This window comes from Callithrix jacchus, chromosome X (genome assembly GCF_049354715.1).
Source record: "Callithrix jacchus isolate 240 chromosome X, calJac240_pri, whole genome shotgun sequence".
Classification (NCBI taxonomy): Eukaryota; Metazoa; Chordata; class Mammalia; order Primates; family Cebidae; genus Callithrix; species Callithrix jacchus.
Window position 1 is genome coordinate 21940391 of NC_133524.1, and position 15752 is coordinate 21956142.

Consider the following 15752-nt stretch of genomic DNA (forward strand, 5'->3'; position numbering starts at 1 on the left):
TTAGGATTGTTAGCTCTTCTCGATGCATTGATCCTTTTACCAGTAATGCCCTTCTTTGTCTCTTTTGATCTTTGTTGGTTTAAAGTCTATTTTATCAGAGAATAGGATTGTACCTCCTGCTTTTTTTGTTTTGCTCTCCATTTGCTTGATAAATCTTCCTCCATCCCTTTGTTTTTAGCCTGTGTGTGTCCTTGCATGTGAGATGGGTTTCCTGAATACAGCACACCAATGGGTCTTGGCTTTTTATCCAATTTGCCAGTCTATGTCTTTTGATTGGGACATTTAGCCCATTTACATTTAAGGTTAATATTGTTATGTGTGAATTTGATCTTGCTGTTTTGATGCTAGCTTGATGTTTTGCCCATTAGTTGACGCATTTTCCTCATTATTTTGTTGGTCTTTACCATTTGGTACATTTTTGGAGTGGCTGGTACTGGTTGTTCCTTTCCTTGTTTAGTGCTTTTTTCAGGAGTTTTTGTAAGGCAGGCCTGGTGGTGATGAAATCTCTGAGCAATTGCTTGTCTGTAAAGGATTTTATTTCTACTTCACTTATGAAGCTTAGTTTGGCTGTATATGAAATTCTAGGTTGAAACTTCTTTTCTTTAAGGGTGTTGAATATTGACCCCCACTCTCCTAGTTTGTAGGTTTTCTGCTGAGAAATCTGCTGTGAGTCTGATGGGCTTCCTTTTGTGGGTAACCTGATCTTTCTCTCTGGCTCTCTTTAGCATTTTTTCTTTCATTTCAACTCTGGTGAATCTGATGATTATGTGCCTTAGTGTTGCTCTTCTTGAGGAATATCTCTGTGTTGTTCTCTGTATATCCTGGACTTGTATGGTGGCCTACCTTGCTAAGTTGGGGAAGTTCTCCTAGATAATATCCTGAAGAATGTTTTCTAGCTACGGTTGATTCTCTCCGTCACATTCAGGTTCACCTATCAAATGTAGATTAGGTCTTTTCACATAATCCCATATTTCTTGGAAGCTTTGTTCATTTCTTTTCACTCTTTTTTCTCTATTCTTGTCTTCTCATTTTATTTCATTGAATTGATCTTCAATGTCTGATACCTTTTCTTTTGCTTGGTCGATTTGGCTATTGAACCTTGTGTATGCTTCGTGAAGTTCTCATGCTGTGTTTTTCAGCTCCATCAAGTCATTTATTTTCTTCTCTAAGCTCTTTATTCTAGTTAGCATCTCATCTAACCTTTTTTCTAAGTTCTTAGTTTCTTTGCATTGGGTTAGCACATGGTCTTTTATCTCTGAGAAGTTTGTTATTACCCACCTCTGAAGCCTGTTTCTGTCAATTCATCAGATTTGTTCTCTATCCATCTTTGATACCTAGCTGGTGAGGAGTTGTGATCCCTTGTAGGAGGAGAAGCATTTTGGGTTTTGGTGTTTTCATCCTTTTTACACTGGTTTCTTCCTATCTTAGTAGCTTTATCTACCTGTGGTCTTTGTAGTTGGTGACTTTCAGATGGGGTCTCTGAATGGATGTCCTTTTTGTTGATGTTGAAGCTATTTCTTTCTGTTTCTTAGTTTCCCTTCTAACCATCAGGTCCCTCTGCTTCAGGACTGCCGGAGGTCTACTCCAAACCCTGCTTGCCTGGGGATCACCCACGGAGGCTGCAGACCAGTAAGGTTTGCTGCTGGTTTCTTATTCTGTTATCTTCATCCCAGAAGGGTACCTACCAGATGTCAGCCTGAGCTCTCCTTTATGAGGTGGCTCTTTGGATATATGGGGGTCTGGGAGCTGCTTGAGGAGACAGTCTGTTTCTTATAGGAGGCCAAGTGCTGTGCTAGGAGCTCAGTTGTTCCATGCAGAGCTGCTGGGCAGGTACCTTTATGTCTGCTGCAGCAGAATTTATAACTGCCTCTTTTCCTAGGTGCTCTGACCTAGGAAGGTCGACTTTATTTATAAGTTTCTGATGTGCTGCTGCCTTTTTTCTGAGATGCCCTGCCCCACATGGAGTAGTCTAGTCACAGTCTGCCAGAAGAGGTGTTGCTGAGCTGCTGAAGGCTCTGCCCAGCTGCTGTGTGAACTGCCTGGATATTGGGGGACTGCCTCATTAGAGGTGGATGCCCTTCCCCTCACTGAGCTGGACCATCCTGGGTCCAGCTGCACTTGCTGCGAAACTCTCAATCCAGAGCGTTTCAGATTGCTTGTTTTTTTGGGGTGGTACCTGCCAAACCAGATCACCTGGCTCCCTGTCTCAGCCCCCTCACTTTCAGTTGAATGGGCAGCTCTGTCTCTCAGGCATTCCAGGTGCCAGTTGAAATGGCTGCCCAGATTTGTGTGAGTTTCTCTGTGCCAACCCATGGCCCCATCTGTGCTGAAAACTCGTGGTGCTTTTCAGCCAAGCCATCTCCTGGTCTGTGGGCAGTGAAAACTTGTTTGTAAATGCAATGAGCACTCACCCTGTGCGTTGTTCTTGCTAAGAACTGCACTCTGGAGCTGTTCCTATTTGGCCATCTTGGATCCTCCCCAGTTGCTTACTTCTTATGATCTAAATAGGATAATTCCTGTAATGGCCACTTATAGATAATCCACGGATTTTGTCTGTTTTTCTCTTTCTGGCATCAAAAAGGTTTCTTGCTATGAATTTGATTTCCTTTACTTAGAGTTATTGTGTTTTTCTTGTAAGTACCCTGATCTCCACTTGAGGGTTTCTTCAGACGTAAGAGCAGTTTCTTTATTTTTGGTTTTGTTTTTGTTTTGTTTGTTTGTGTGTGTGTGTGTGTGTATGCATGGGTGCTGATTATATTGATTTATTCTACAGAGATCTATTGTTTTTACTCCCATAAATGATCATTAACTCATGACTGAGTGGTAATTTTGGTAACCCACAAAGATTGGAACCCCACCTGACCTTTTACCTTTATTTATATGTAGATATAGCCCAAATCATCATATCAAACATTAAAATCTGCTGGCTAAGAATGGCTCTTAGTACAGTTGTATATCATTTGTCTCAGATTAAAACTTTAGGGTAATTCTTAATCACTACAAAATAAAATCATTTCCTTGGTATGTGTTTAGATTTTTTTTTCATTTTTTCTTGAAATTTAATCTTGAGTGAGAAGATTGTCCTACTTAAAATATCAGTGGTCAGGAAAGTGGAAGACATGCCTTAGAATTCAGTTTGCTACAGGCATTTCATGATCAAATAGATTTTTTTTTTCTATATTTTGAAAATCAAATGAGATTCTTTTAAATACTTATGGTAAAAAAAATGCTGTGCATCACCTCATCACTTCTCAATGAAATTTTAAGATTTTATAAACAGACTCTGACCTTTTCAAACCTAGGAATCTGAACCCTTCTGTAATCATGCCAGAAGCGTTTTTGAATTTTTAGTTTAAAATGCCACTTTTTATGCTTCAATGCAGCAAACGTGGACTTTACATGTTTTTTTGTTGTTGTTGTTGAGACAGAGTCTTACTCTGTTGCCCAGCCTGCAGTGCAGTGGTGTGATCTTGGCTCACTGCAACCTCTGCCACCCAGGTTCAAGTGATTCTCCCGCCTCAGCCTCCCAAGTAGCTGAGATTACAGACATCTGCTAGCACACCTGGCTAGTTGTTATAGTTTTAGTAGAGATAGGGTTTCACCATCTTGGCCAGGCTGGTCTTGAACTCCTGACCTCATGATCCACCTGCCTCAGCCTCCCAAAGTAATTTTTTAAATAAATGATTTTCTCCTTGAAGTGCTTACATTTTTCATCTTTAAAAATAGTTTTATTGAGGCCTAATTTATATTATATAAATTAACCTATTTTAAGTATACAGTTTGATGGGGTTTAGTAAATTTCAGTAACACTTATATGACCACCTTTACAATCCAGTCTTAGAAAACTTCCATCGGGCTGGATTTTTAAAAGCTTGTTTCTGCTTACAATTAAAGAGGTTAATTTTTTTAAACTGAGAATTTCGATTAATCACATTATTTTTTCTAATTCAGTTTTTTGAATTCTTATGTCTCCTTCCATTTAAGTAAATTATGTTGAAAAAATATACTGGGTTTTAGAGTAGGAATAGATAAGTTCATGAGAGAGAGCCTATATTACACTGTGATATAGTCATACATTGCTGTTGATGAGGATTGGTAATTTTTTTGTTGTGCAGACATCATATAATATGCTTACATAACCTAGATGGTACAGCCTACTACACACCTAAGCTATGTGGTATAGCCTGTTGCTCCTAGGCTACAAACCTGTATAGCATGTGACTGTACTGAATACTATGGACAATTTTAACACAATGGTAAGTATTTGTTTCATACTTAAACCTAGAAAAGGTACAGTAAGAATATGGTATTATAATCTTACAGGACCACTATGGTATATGTGGTCTATTGTTGACCAAAACATCATTTTATGCAGCACATGACTGTATATAGAATCATTTAGAAAACAACATGTTAAAACCACTGGAAAAAGGAAGGGCCATTTAGTAAATTGCCCTCATTTAGAAAACAACATGTTAAAACCACTGGAAAATAAATAATGATAGAGCACTATCGGTTTTTCTTCACTAAAATAAATTTTAGATGTATCAGCTATCTAAGAAGGAAATATAAATTTATAAGAAAACTAGAAAACATATAGGCAAAAATGATTTCTAGATGTGGAGAGACTTTCTAAGTATTTTTAAAGTGGAATAAAATGCAAAGGAATGTACTGTTTGACTACATAAAAAAGAAAAAACATGTAACAAAATATAAGATAGATGACAAGCTGGAAAACATATTTGCAACAAACATGAAAAGTAGAGGGTTAAGGAATAATGTGTAATATTCACATATGTGAATATTCATATTGATAAAATATATGTGAATATTCATATTGATAAAAAACACCAAAAAGTGACAGATGAGCATTTAAGTAGGTAAATCAAAAAACAACAAACAGAAATCACTCATAAGATGTGTATATGAAACAAAAGAACTTTAAAGTGCATGAAGCAAAAACTGACAGAATCAAAGAGGAAATAGACAAATCCACTGTTGTAGACTTCACCTCTTTCTCAAGAATAGACAGAATTAAACAGGAAGTCAGTAAAGATTAAAGGAGCTAAGCACCACCACCTAACAACAGGATGTAATTGACATTTTTAGAGCACTTCATCCAACAACAGGAGAATAAAAATTATTTTCAAGTGTCCATGGAACATTCCCCCAGGTAGACTATATCTGTATCATAAAACGAAACTAGTCACTCATATAGCACACTTTTAAGTAATCCAATGGACAAAGAAGTCTCATGAAAACTAAAAAGTAATACATTGAACAGAATGAAAAAAGACCAAATCATAATTTGTGGCACACAGCTAAAACAGTGCTGAAAAGGAAGTGTATAGCACTGAATGCTTATATATATCAGAAATATATATATTCAAGATATATCAGAAATATATGTAAATATATACATATCAGAAATACTGAATGCTTTATATCAGAAAAGAAGAAACATCATAATCAATCATCTAAGTTCCCATCTCAACAAAATAGAAAAAATAAGAACAAAATAAGCAAAAAGCAATGATAAGATGCTCTTAATGATAAGAGCAGAAATTAGTGAAATTGAAAACAGAAACAGTAAAAAAAAGTCAATATAAATGTAAAAGTTAGAAAAGGAATATTACAAATAACTTCATACATAAATTTGACAGCTTAGATGAAATAGACCACTTCCTTGGAAAATAGTACTAGAACACAACCCAAGATGAAATAGATACTCTGAATAATCCTATAACTATTAAAGAAATTAAATATTACCTAGAAACACCTCAGGGTGTGGAAAAAAATTTCCAGGCCCAAATTATTTTACTGGTGAATTCTATGTATTTAAAGAAGAAATAACACCGTTTCTACACCATCTCTTCCAGGAAATAAAGGCAGAAACATTTCCCATAGCATTATATGAGGAAATCATTATCCTGATACAAAAAAAAAAAAACCCAAACAAAAAACAACTACAGACCAATATTTCTCAGGAACTTAGATGTTAAACTCTCGCCAAAATATTAGCAAACTAACGCCAAACATGTATAAAAAGAATTATACCTATGACTAAATGAACTGCTTCAAACACTTGAAAATATTCAGTGTACAGGTCCACCACTTACTAGACGTGTGACCTTAGATAAGTCACTTAATCTTTCTCTACCTTATGTTTCTCATATGTAAAACAGGAATAATAATGGCACCTATCATAATGGTTGTGAAGATTAAATTATCTAATACACGTAAAGCATTTAGAATTGTAACTGGCACATAGTAAGCCCTCAGTAAACCTTAGCAGTTGTTATTACTAGCTCTTAATTGTGAATATTCTAAGTAGATACTATACTCAGAATCTTAGGTTCTTGTGAAAATAAACTAACATGTTATCTTTGCCTAAAGTATTCCATTTTTGTTTTAAATATAGTGAATATAGCTTGTAAAAGCCAAAAAACTTCTAAATAATTAAGAACTTTAAAAAGAGAGAAATTTGGTAGAAAGCAAACATTATATTTCCCAAATTTAATTCTCTTCCAATTATTTTCTTCAAATCTTTTGTTAAAATAAGTCCTGAATATTTTTATCAATATGCAAATTTCAGAACATTTATTTTATAATATTATATAATCTATTTCATATTATTGAAAAATGCATTTTAGGCTACTGTGTTTTGGGACTTTTCAAAAGCTGTTCCTAGTAATCACAATTTTCCTTTTCCCTTTATAGGTCACCATTTGCTGCTGTGACAGACTATTCAGTTACAAGAAATAATGTCATACAACTCTGCCTGGAGTTGACAACAATTGTGCAACAGGTATTAGCTGACAAACTTTCTTTCTGTTAATTTATTGGCAACTTCATATTCCAATAATGGGAAGTATCCTGTGTACCAAGAGTTTGTAAGATACTGGTTTAAAAGTTTCTCAAAGACAAATCATTCTAAAGAAATCAAATGTTTAATATTTATTGGGAAACTATGCATATACCTCAGTTAACTTACTAGACAATATAAAAGGAACCCACCTGACCTATAAATAAACAATTATAATAAAATAATATCTGTTAGTCTCACACTTTCAGTGGGGATGACTAAGGTATATTGCCTTTCAAAAAATTACCCCATTCAGATAACAATCTCAGATTTTTGCTCTAAGACACTATTAGTTTTACTTACTTTTGTACACATACAAGCAAATGTGCCTAACAGATTTTAACAATGATCTAATTACCCAAACTGATTTTTCACTTCCATGTTATCTAAGCCAGGAATTCCCAAATCAGATGCCTTCAGGGTCCAGCACCTGATATAAATGGTTGAATTAAGTCTGATATAAGGCATGGAGAAATGCAAGAGACTTGGGTGATTTGACTAGAACATATTCAAACATGTCTTTTAGAGGAAATGTAATTATAGGCATGATATATTAGTGCTTTTAAATTACCGTTTAAATAATTTGTTCTTTTTCTACTGTTATGTGATGATATCTCTCTTCAGTACCAAGTTTTTTGGGCTCTGTGGTATTTTGCTACCTGTAGTAGAAATAAGAATAAGGATTAATAGGTAAAATAATGAAATAAAATAGTTAAGCATTTATTTCTTTATGGTGAAACTATGGGTAATTTTATTTAGACTCTACTTTTCTGTATTTTTCCAAATTTTTATTTTCTAAAATGATTTTGAGTTATAAAAAAAAATGTTAAGTACGTTGAAGAAATACTGCTTTAAGTTTGCCAGAGGAACACAACTTAAACAAATATTTAAATATACTTTACAATAAATTACATGCTTACGAACAGTTAATGTTCATCTAATCATCTAATTCAGCCATTATATACATATTAATCACTGCATTTGATTGGAATTGTATGAAGTATCTGAAGACAGGAATTAAACTTAAGCTTCCAGTAAAAGAGGCCAATTTGAATAAGCAAGGGGTAGACTTTAAAGAAAAACTAGGGCATGCATTTATTACCAGTCTTTCAAGAAATCTCATCTGAACAGTTATGATGATGGTTATGCTTTGAAATATGCTGTGCTTCAAATTATTTTTCACTCAGCTTTAATTATTTTTATTCCCTTTGCAGCAAGATGAGATAATCAATATCTAAAAATAAACTGTCACAAATGCCTTTTTTCCCCTTCCTAATAACACAAAGTGGTGCTACTGTGAAGTAAGAGGAAAGTGTTTCTTGATATTGGCCACTTATATTTAAAATAATACTAAAATTAGTGGAGAAATTTAATGTCAGTTTCTTTTTAAAACCTTCATTTGTAAGAATTTATTTAATATACTAAATTTATTTTACTTATTCCCAGTTGTGATGGGTTTGGATTATTGTATTTGAAGCCTTTTAAAGGTATTTCCGCCCCCCCCCCCCACACACACACACAACACTTTCCTCATCTCGTAAGATTGGTTAGGATGACACTTTTGAAAAAAAAAAGAGAAACTGGTTTTAAAATCTTAAATAGAATTCTCACAAAGAACTGAAACTTCATTTAGAACACTGTCAGCAACTGAAGCAGAGCAATGAGACAGGTACCCACACACTACTTGTCAGCATTGAAATAATTGCCATGATGCCTTCCTTAATGGATATCAGCTTAACCTAAAATTATTGTACTGTACCATTTTTTTGTTCTCTACTTCAAACACAAAAATGATGATTTAAATTGTCACTATTTAAGAAATGAGCACAAAAGTCTTGGTTTGCAAGATGAAACTTTGGTGAAGCTTAAAATACATGGGGCAAGGGAGGGGGTTGTAATCTTGGAAGATTTGAGATTCAGCCCTGTTAATTCATGATGATTCCACATTGGACAGACTGTATCATTGTTTTCATTGTCTATAAACAGAATTAATCACATCTACCTCAGAGTTATTGTGAGAATCAAATGAGATTTATTTAAAAATAGTTAAGACTTGGAAACAACCTAAATGCCCATCAGTAGTAGACTAGATAAAGAAAATGTATATGTACACCATGGAATACTATGCAGCCATAAAAAAGAATGAGATCATGTCCCTTGCTGTAACACGGATGGAGCTGGAGGTCATTATCCTAAGTAAACTAACATAGGAACAGAAAACGAAGTACCATATCTTCTCACTTATAAGAGGGAGCTAAACACTGAGTTCATATATGTACAAGGGAACAACAGGTACTGGGGCCTACTTGAGGGTGGAGAGTCAGAGGAGGGTGAGGATCAAAAAACTATCTTTTCAGTACTATGCTGATTACTTAGGTGATGAAATCTGTACACCAAACCCCCATGACACTCAGTTTACTTACATAACAAACCTGCACATGTACTCCTGAACCTAAAATAAAAGTTAAAAAAGTAAAATAAAATAAAAATAGTCAATGAATGTAAAGTGAAAAACAAAGATGAAAGTAATATTGTTAACAAAAATGGGTAAGGAATAACAAGACTTGATAAAAAGAAGTAACAAAAGTTTTGAAAAATAAATGGAAGAGATGTTTTTTCTCCATTTGGTGTTAGTTTTATTGAGCTGCATTAACAGTGAAATCTGATTTAGGTGCTGAGGGAAAATTCAAACATGTTGAAGAACATTTTAAATCAGATTTTGAAATGTTAAATACAGAGTGAAAAATTCCTCTTAAAACTCAAATTTTGACAATATGCTTTTTACCTGAACTGGTCCTCTCTAAACTGTATTTACTGAAAATCTTTTTCTGCTTTTTTATGGGTCTGTCCATTTCCAACCTTTTTTTTTTTTTTGAGACAGAGCCTTACTCTGTCACCAGGCACCAGGCTGGAGTGCAGTGGCACAATCTTGGCTCATTGCAACCTCCTCCTCCTGGGTTCAAGCAATTCTCCTGCCTCAGCCTCCTGAGTAGCTGGAGCTACAGGCACACGCCACCATGCCCAGCTAATTTTTGTGTTTTTAGTAGTGACAGGATTTCACCATGTTGGCCAGGATGGTCTCCATCTCTTGACCTTGTGATCTGCTTGCCTCGGCCTCCTAAAGTGCTGGGATTACAGGCTTGAGCCACTGCGCCCAGCCATTTCCAACCTTTTAAAATCCATTTTCCATGTTCTTGGTTATCACTGGTTATCTGAATAGTGTTAAAAACATTTTACAGAAAACTATAATGAAGAATATTTATAATAATATAATCCTAATTACACAGAAATAGTTAGTGCTGTTGCTTTGGTCTTTCCTGTAATAAATGTCTTTACTTAAGTTGCTACTATGACTTTCTGACAGTTGATTTGTTTTACTTTGTTCCATATTTACCTGTCAGATGTATTTTGTTTTCTAAACCTTTATTCAAGTAAATGGAAAAATATTCTTTAAAGATCAGTATTAAAAATGTTTCTTTTTGATGGGCAGCCTCCTTTAAATTATGTGTAGGTGCTTTCTATTCACTTGTGTTATCTATATAATATTTTAAATGCAGAAAATAAAAATAAATAATTTATGAAACGCTCTCTAAATCTGCATCTTAAAATAAAGATATAAATGAGCATATTGAGTATATAGCCCTCTTTAAATATATTCCTGCTCAACCATTTTATCTTAATCAAGTTGTTTGTTGCTCAAGGTAAATACTTGAGAAAATAAGAGTTTTTCTGGGACTTATTGAATTGCGATTTGTGTTTTAAATGCTTATAGCACATATTTGTAAATACTGTTTGGAAAGATTACAAAATTTTGTTAAAATAAATAGCCCAGATGTAATTTTTAGTTTCATTAAGAATGTATTCAAGGAAATTTGGCCTGTAGTTTTATTGATTATAGATATTTTATTTTACTTAATTACATTTATGTATATGAATAGTACTTCCTTTACCTTCTTAGTTGACATTTCATGTCATTTACCCTCATAATTTCTGGCAAAATAATGTAGCGGGCTTTGACATGAAGTTGATCCAAGTTCATCATCTTGGCTTTGCTTTTCAACAAACGTATAAACTTGGACAAATTATTTCATAGCTCTGATATTATTTTTCTTTATCTGTAAAAGTGGATCCCTACCATTTTTAGATTATTGTAGGGCTGTTGTAAAGATTAGCAACTGATTTAGCCCACCATCTGGCATATAGTGGGAGCTTAATAAATGGCTAGTCGAGTTATTTTGTGTAGCAAAAACGCCTTTGGAAATGCTAAACTCAGCTAGTTTCTTTCTTCACAGAAAATTTCGAGGAGTGATGCTCTGCTTACTTTTGGTATTGAGTGGCAATGAGGAAAGACCTTATTTCTAAAATGAGTGATTAAAAAAAAAGATATTGGTATAATTTAGAATATTCCTTAAATTTTAATGCAAATTCATTACTGTGCTTCATTTTCTGCAAGATACATTGAAACATTCATGTTCAAATATAATACAGAAATTAATTTTGATCATCCCTATCCACATATTCAAATAAACTGGAGTTATAAGTGGAAAACTCAAAACATATAAAGGTGAAGGAGACTATATGTGTTAATATATATTGTAGTACAGATGTATGTTTTAAAAAGAGATATTAAGTTCAAGTTATAGTTAAATACATGTAAAGATGTAAAATGGGGATAGAAATTATGCTGGTGTAGGCAGGGTATATATTCTATGGTTCATGTGGCAATTGTTGAAAGCGTATGAAAAGTCTGTCCAGGATGGTCTCATAGTTGTTTAAAACACAACTTTAAATACTACTTTTACTATGTACTCAGAGTTAGTGTTTAAACCCTCCTGAATCAGACATTCTAGGTGACCTGAAAATTGTATTGGGGCTCTTGAGATTGAAACTGGGACATTTGAGACCAAAAAACAGGACAAGCTTTATATGCATTTTTAAAAACAGTATGGATTATATTAGCATACTCATTGAAGGCAATATAAAATGTGATTCTGTTTTTTCACTTTTTCCTTTTATTTTAGTTGATGCATAATTGTAGATATTTATGGAGTACAGAGTCATATTTCGGTACATGTATACAATCTATAATAATCAAATCAGGGTAGTTAACATATCCATCATCTCAAATATTTATCAATTCTTTATGGTGGGAACATTCAAAATCCTCTTTTCCAGCTTTTTGAAAATATAAGGTAAATTGTTGGTAACTGTATTCATTCTACAGTGCTATAGAACACTAGAATTTGTTCCTCCTATCTAGATGTAATTTTGTATCTATTAACCGATCTCTCCATATCCCTTCCTTTCTTCTACCCTTCCCAGCCTCTCATAACTACAGTCTACTCTCTACTTCTATGAGCTCAGTTTTTTTAGCTTTCACATATGAGTGAAAACATGCGATATTTATCATTCTGGGCCTGACTTATTTCACTTAACATAATGTCCTTTAAACTCATCCATGTTGCTTTGAATTATAGGATTTAATTCTTTTTAGGACTGAATAGTTTTCCATTGTGTATATATACCACATTTTCTTCGTCTATTCATCTGTTAATTAACATTTAGGTTGATTCCTTATCTTGGCTGTTGTCAATAGTGCTGTAATAAACATGGAGATGCTGATATCTCTTGGAAATACTGATTTCCTTTCCATTGAATAAATATCCAGTAGTGGGATTGCTGGATCATGTATTTTGTGAAATCTATATTCTGTTTTCCATAATGGCTCTGCTAATTTACATTCAACCAACAGTATTTTTTTACTTCCTTTCTGTTTGAACAAATAATACTTTTAATTCAGTGCAATTATGCTTCACCCTTTAATTTTTCTTCAGCCTTTTACATTAATTATAAAGAAGCAATATCTTTTCAAATTTTTCATATAATGCTAATACAGCTAAGTCAGAAGTTATAGAACCATCAGAGATAATACCCAGATAACTTAAAGACTTTTTTCTGAAGAAAAATGTAAAAACTAAAAATAGAAATTCTCAAAACTGAACGTATGTTACATATGTGTACCTGTATCTTCTCAAAGGCATATGTATAATGAGAATATGATCAAAATAGATATAAATATGCATACAAGAAATTCTCATTCATGTTATTAAATACACCTAATTATTGGCAGCTGCATATTTTCTGAAGGCTCAGAATGAAGAGTAAGGGTGATGAAATCATTGCATACTAATACTTAACAAAGCACTCTCTAGAAGAGTGGGGTATAATAATTTATTCTTCTAGCTTTCTGACACTGGCCTGGCTTGTGAGCAAAAACTTAAAGATGTACTGTGTATCATATTAATATGGATGCTGAAATAGATTGTTTTCATAAGTTTATTCTTTTATAAACCAAGACCATTGCATGTTATCAGAGTACCCCTGCCAAAGTGCTTTTAAAGACAGTATCACCATCAGTAATACCAGAAGGAGAATAGATGGGGATGTACTAAACTAATCAGTTCCTTTTAGATAGCAAATGGTAGATCCTATTTCTCAGACATCTTTCTTCACTGTGTTACATTTTGAAATTTATGAAACTTACATACATGCAAAGGAATATATCTAATATATGTATGTTGTGAAGAATAATAATACTCATGAATCTGCCATCTAATTTAATAACTACAACATTACCAATATTGTTTAAGTTACTTTTGAGCTCCTCCCCCATTTCATCAGCTTGCCTTCTCAAGGGTTAATCATTTTATTTTTTCTTAAAATAGTTTCATATACTTTTCTAAATGTATCATTTGATTATGCTTGTCTTTTCAATTGATGTATTTCTGAATTCATGCATGTTTTCTTCTGTAGCTGTAGTTCATTTTTACTGCTTATAATGTTGAATTCTGTGCATTATGTGCATGTCCAAGTATGATTATCCATTCTTCTGATTATGGACATTTTGTTATATATTTACATTTAAGTATATACCTAGGAGTATAATTATTAGGTTATACAGTTTACACATGCTCACCTTTATAATTGTGAATATAATGTTCTCAAAATTTTATTGCTTATTATGTCTTGTACTTTCATTATCTTTCTACTCTCTGAATTACTTTATTTGAGTCTTACTTTGCAGTTCACCTTTGAAGAGGCATTTATAGTTTTCTCACAAAGACCCTAAAAAGAGGTAACTTTTACCCTTATTCATATTATGTATAGGGACACAGATGTAGAAAGGTGAGTTAGGCTATTTTTGACCCTCATGAGTGATGAAATAAACTTCAAGGGAGAGTCCCTGATATGCTACCATTTGTGATGTACTGTGACTATTCTTTTTAAAGAACCAAGCCAACAGTAATAGTTCATTTAAGAAAAGATTTGCTGTGAGACTTGGAAGCAGGAGTAGACCCCATGCACTTCTGTGTCTCCAGTGCCTGGCAAATAAGTGTTTGTTGAAAGAACAATATAATTATTTTTCCCTTAAAAGTTCACCAAAAGTGATTACAGAAATTTAGAAACGTTAGGAGTTTAGAATCAAGTAAAGAACTGTTTCAAAACATTGATGCCTGAGCCCCATCCAGGCCTCATTAAATTAGACTCTTTGTAATGGGGTTAGGCATCAGTATTTTTAAAGTGATGCCTCAAGTGATTCTAATATGGAGCCAAAGTTAATAACAATTGTGCTGTACTCATACTTTAGAAGGAGACAAATATGAGGTGGGAAGGAAATGCATGTAATTAAGAACAGTGTTTCCTTTGTGGACCATGTTTCCATGGACCATGATTCATCTGAGAAAGCATATTAAAAATGTAGATTCTCTAGATTTTACCACAGGCTGAATGATTGAGAAGTGTGGGATCAGGAGGTTCAACTATTTATAGGTAATAACAGCCCAGAGCCTATACATTTATAAAGGAGTCTGGTTAAAGTTTTCAACTTATAACTGTAGTTATTAGTGGATTATAGTCCCTCTGTAGTAAATACATATCCAAAAGGATTAGGCTTGTTCTTTGAAATGCCAGTTATGAGTTATCAATTAAAAAGTGGTTATTGCACACTTGTAATAAGAAAGGAAGAGCCAGTGCTAGAAACTGGTATAGTGGTAGTAGACATAGGAGGGCACTAAAGTTAGTAAAACAAGAAGTAGCAATAATCATTATTGACATCTTAAGCATTTATTACATCATACTGTGCCTTACATGAATTACATGACACAGATTTTCATACCTACATAAGATAAAAGCAGCAAACCAAATACATTTTAGTTACTATTAAGTTGGTGCACAAGTAATCACGGGTTTTGCCATTACTTTTAATCCTTATTATGTCTTGTACTTCCATTATCTTCCTACTCTCTGAATTACCATATTTTTGTCATATATCGTAATATTAATATTACTTTTAATGGCAGAAACTGCAATTACTTTTGCATCAACCTAACAGTTATAGGCACTAATTTATTAAGGCATTTTGCCTCTGCTGAAGAAGTAGTTTTTAACATCCCAGTCTGCTTGGGTTGGGTCAGAAAAACTACCAACATCAAATAGGTAATTCAAATAAAATTAGGCCCTAACACAAGTAAAATAATGGATTGAAATTATAAATGACAGTGATAGGTTGAAGAACTGGTCAGAATCAAGTAATTAGGATAAGTGAACACAAATCAAACTTATAAAATGAGTCAAAATTTATTTGTAAAACGCAGATTGGGCTAGGCATGGTGACTCACACCTGTAATCCCAGCACTTTGGGAGGCCGGGACAGGTGGATCTCCTGAGGTCAGGAGTGCTAGACCAGCCTGGCTAACATGGGGAAACCCTGTCTCTACTAAAAATACAAAAGTTAGCCAGGCATGGGGGTGCATGCCTGTAATCCCAGCTACTCAGGAGGCCGAGATGGGAGAATCACTTGAACCCAGGAGTTGGAGATTGCAGTGAG

The 15752-nt window shown here is 33.9% G+C and overlaps 1 protein-coding gene across 8 annotated transcripts in view; it reads left to right on the forward strand.

Annotated features, from left to right (window-relative positions):
- CNKSR2 (connector enhancer of kinase suppressor of Ras 2) overlaps positions 1-15752 on the forward strand; it is a 304807-nt gene that overhangs the window by 72841 nt on the left and 216214 nt on the right. For all 8 annotated transcript variants that reach the window (XM_054251174.2, XM_054251175.2, XM_054251176.2 and 5 more), the window contains exon 4: positions 6721-6808. In XM_054251174.2, coding sequence (XP_054107149.1) covers positions 6721-6808 — 88 coding nt within the window. The remainder of the gene's footprint in view (positions 1-6720; positions 6809-15752) is intronic.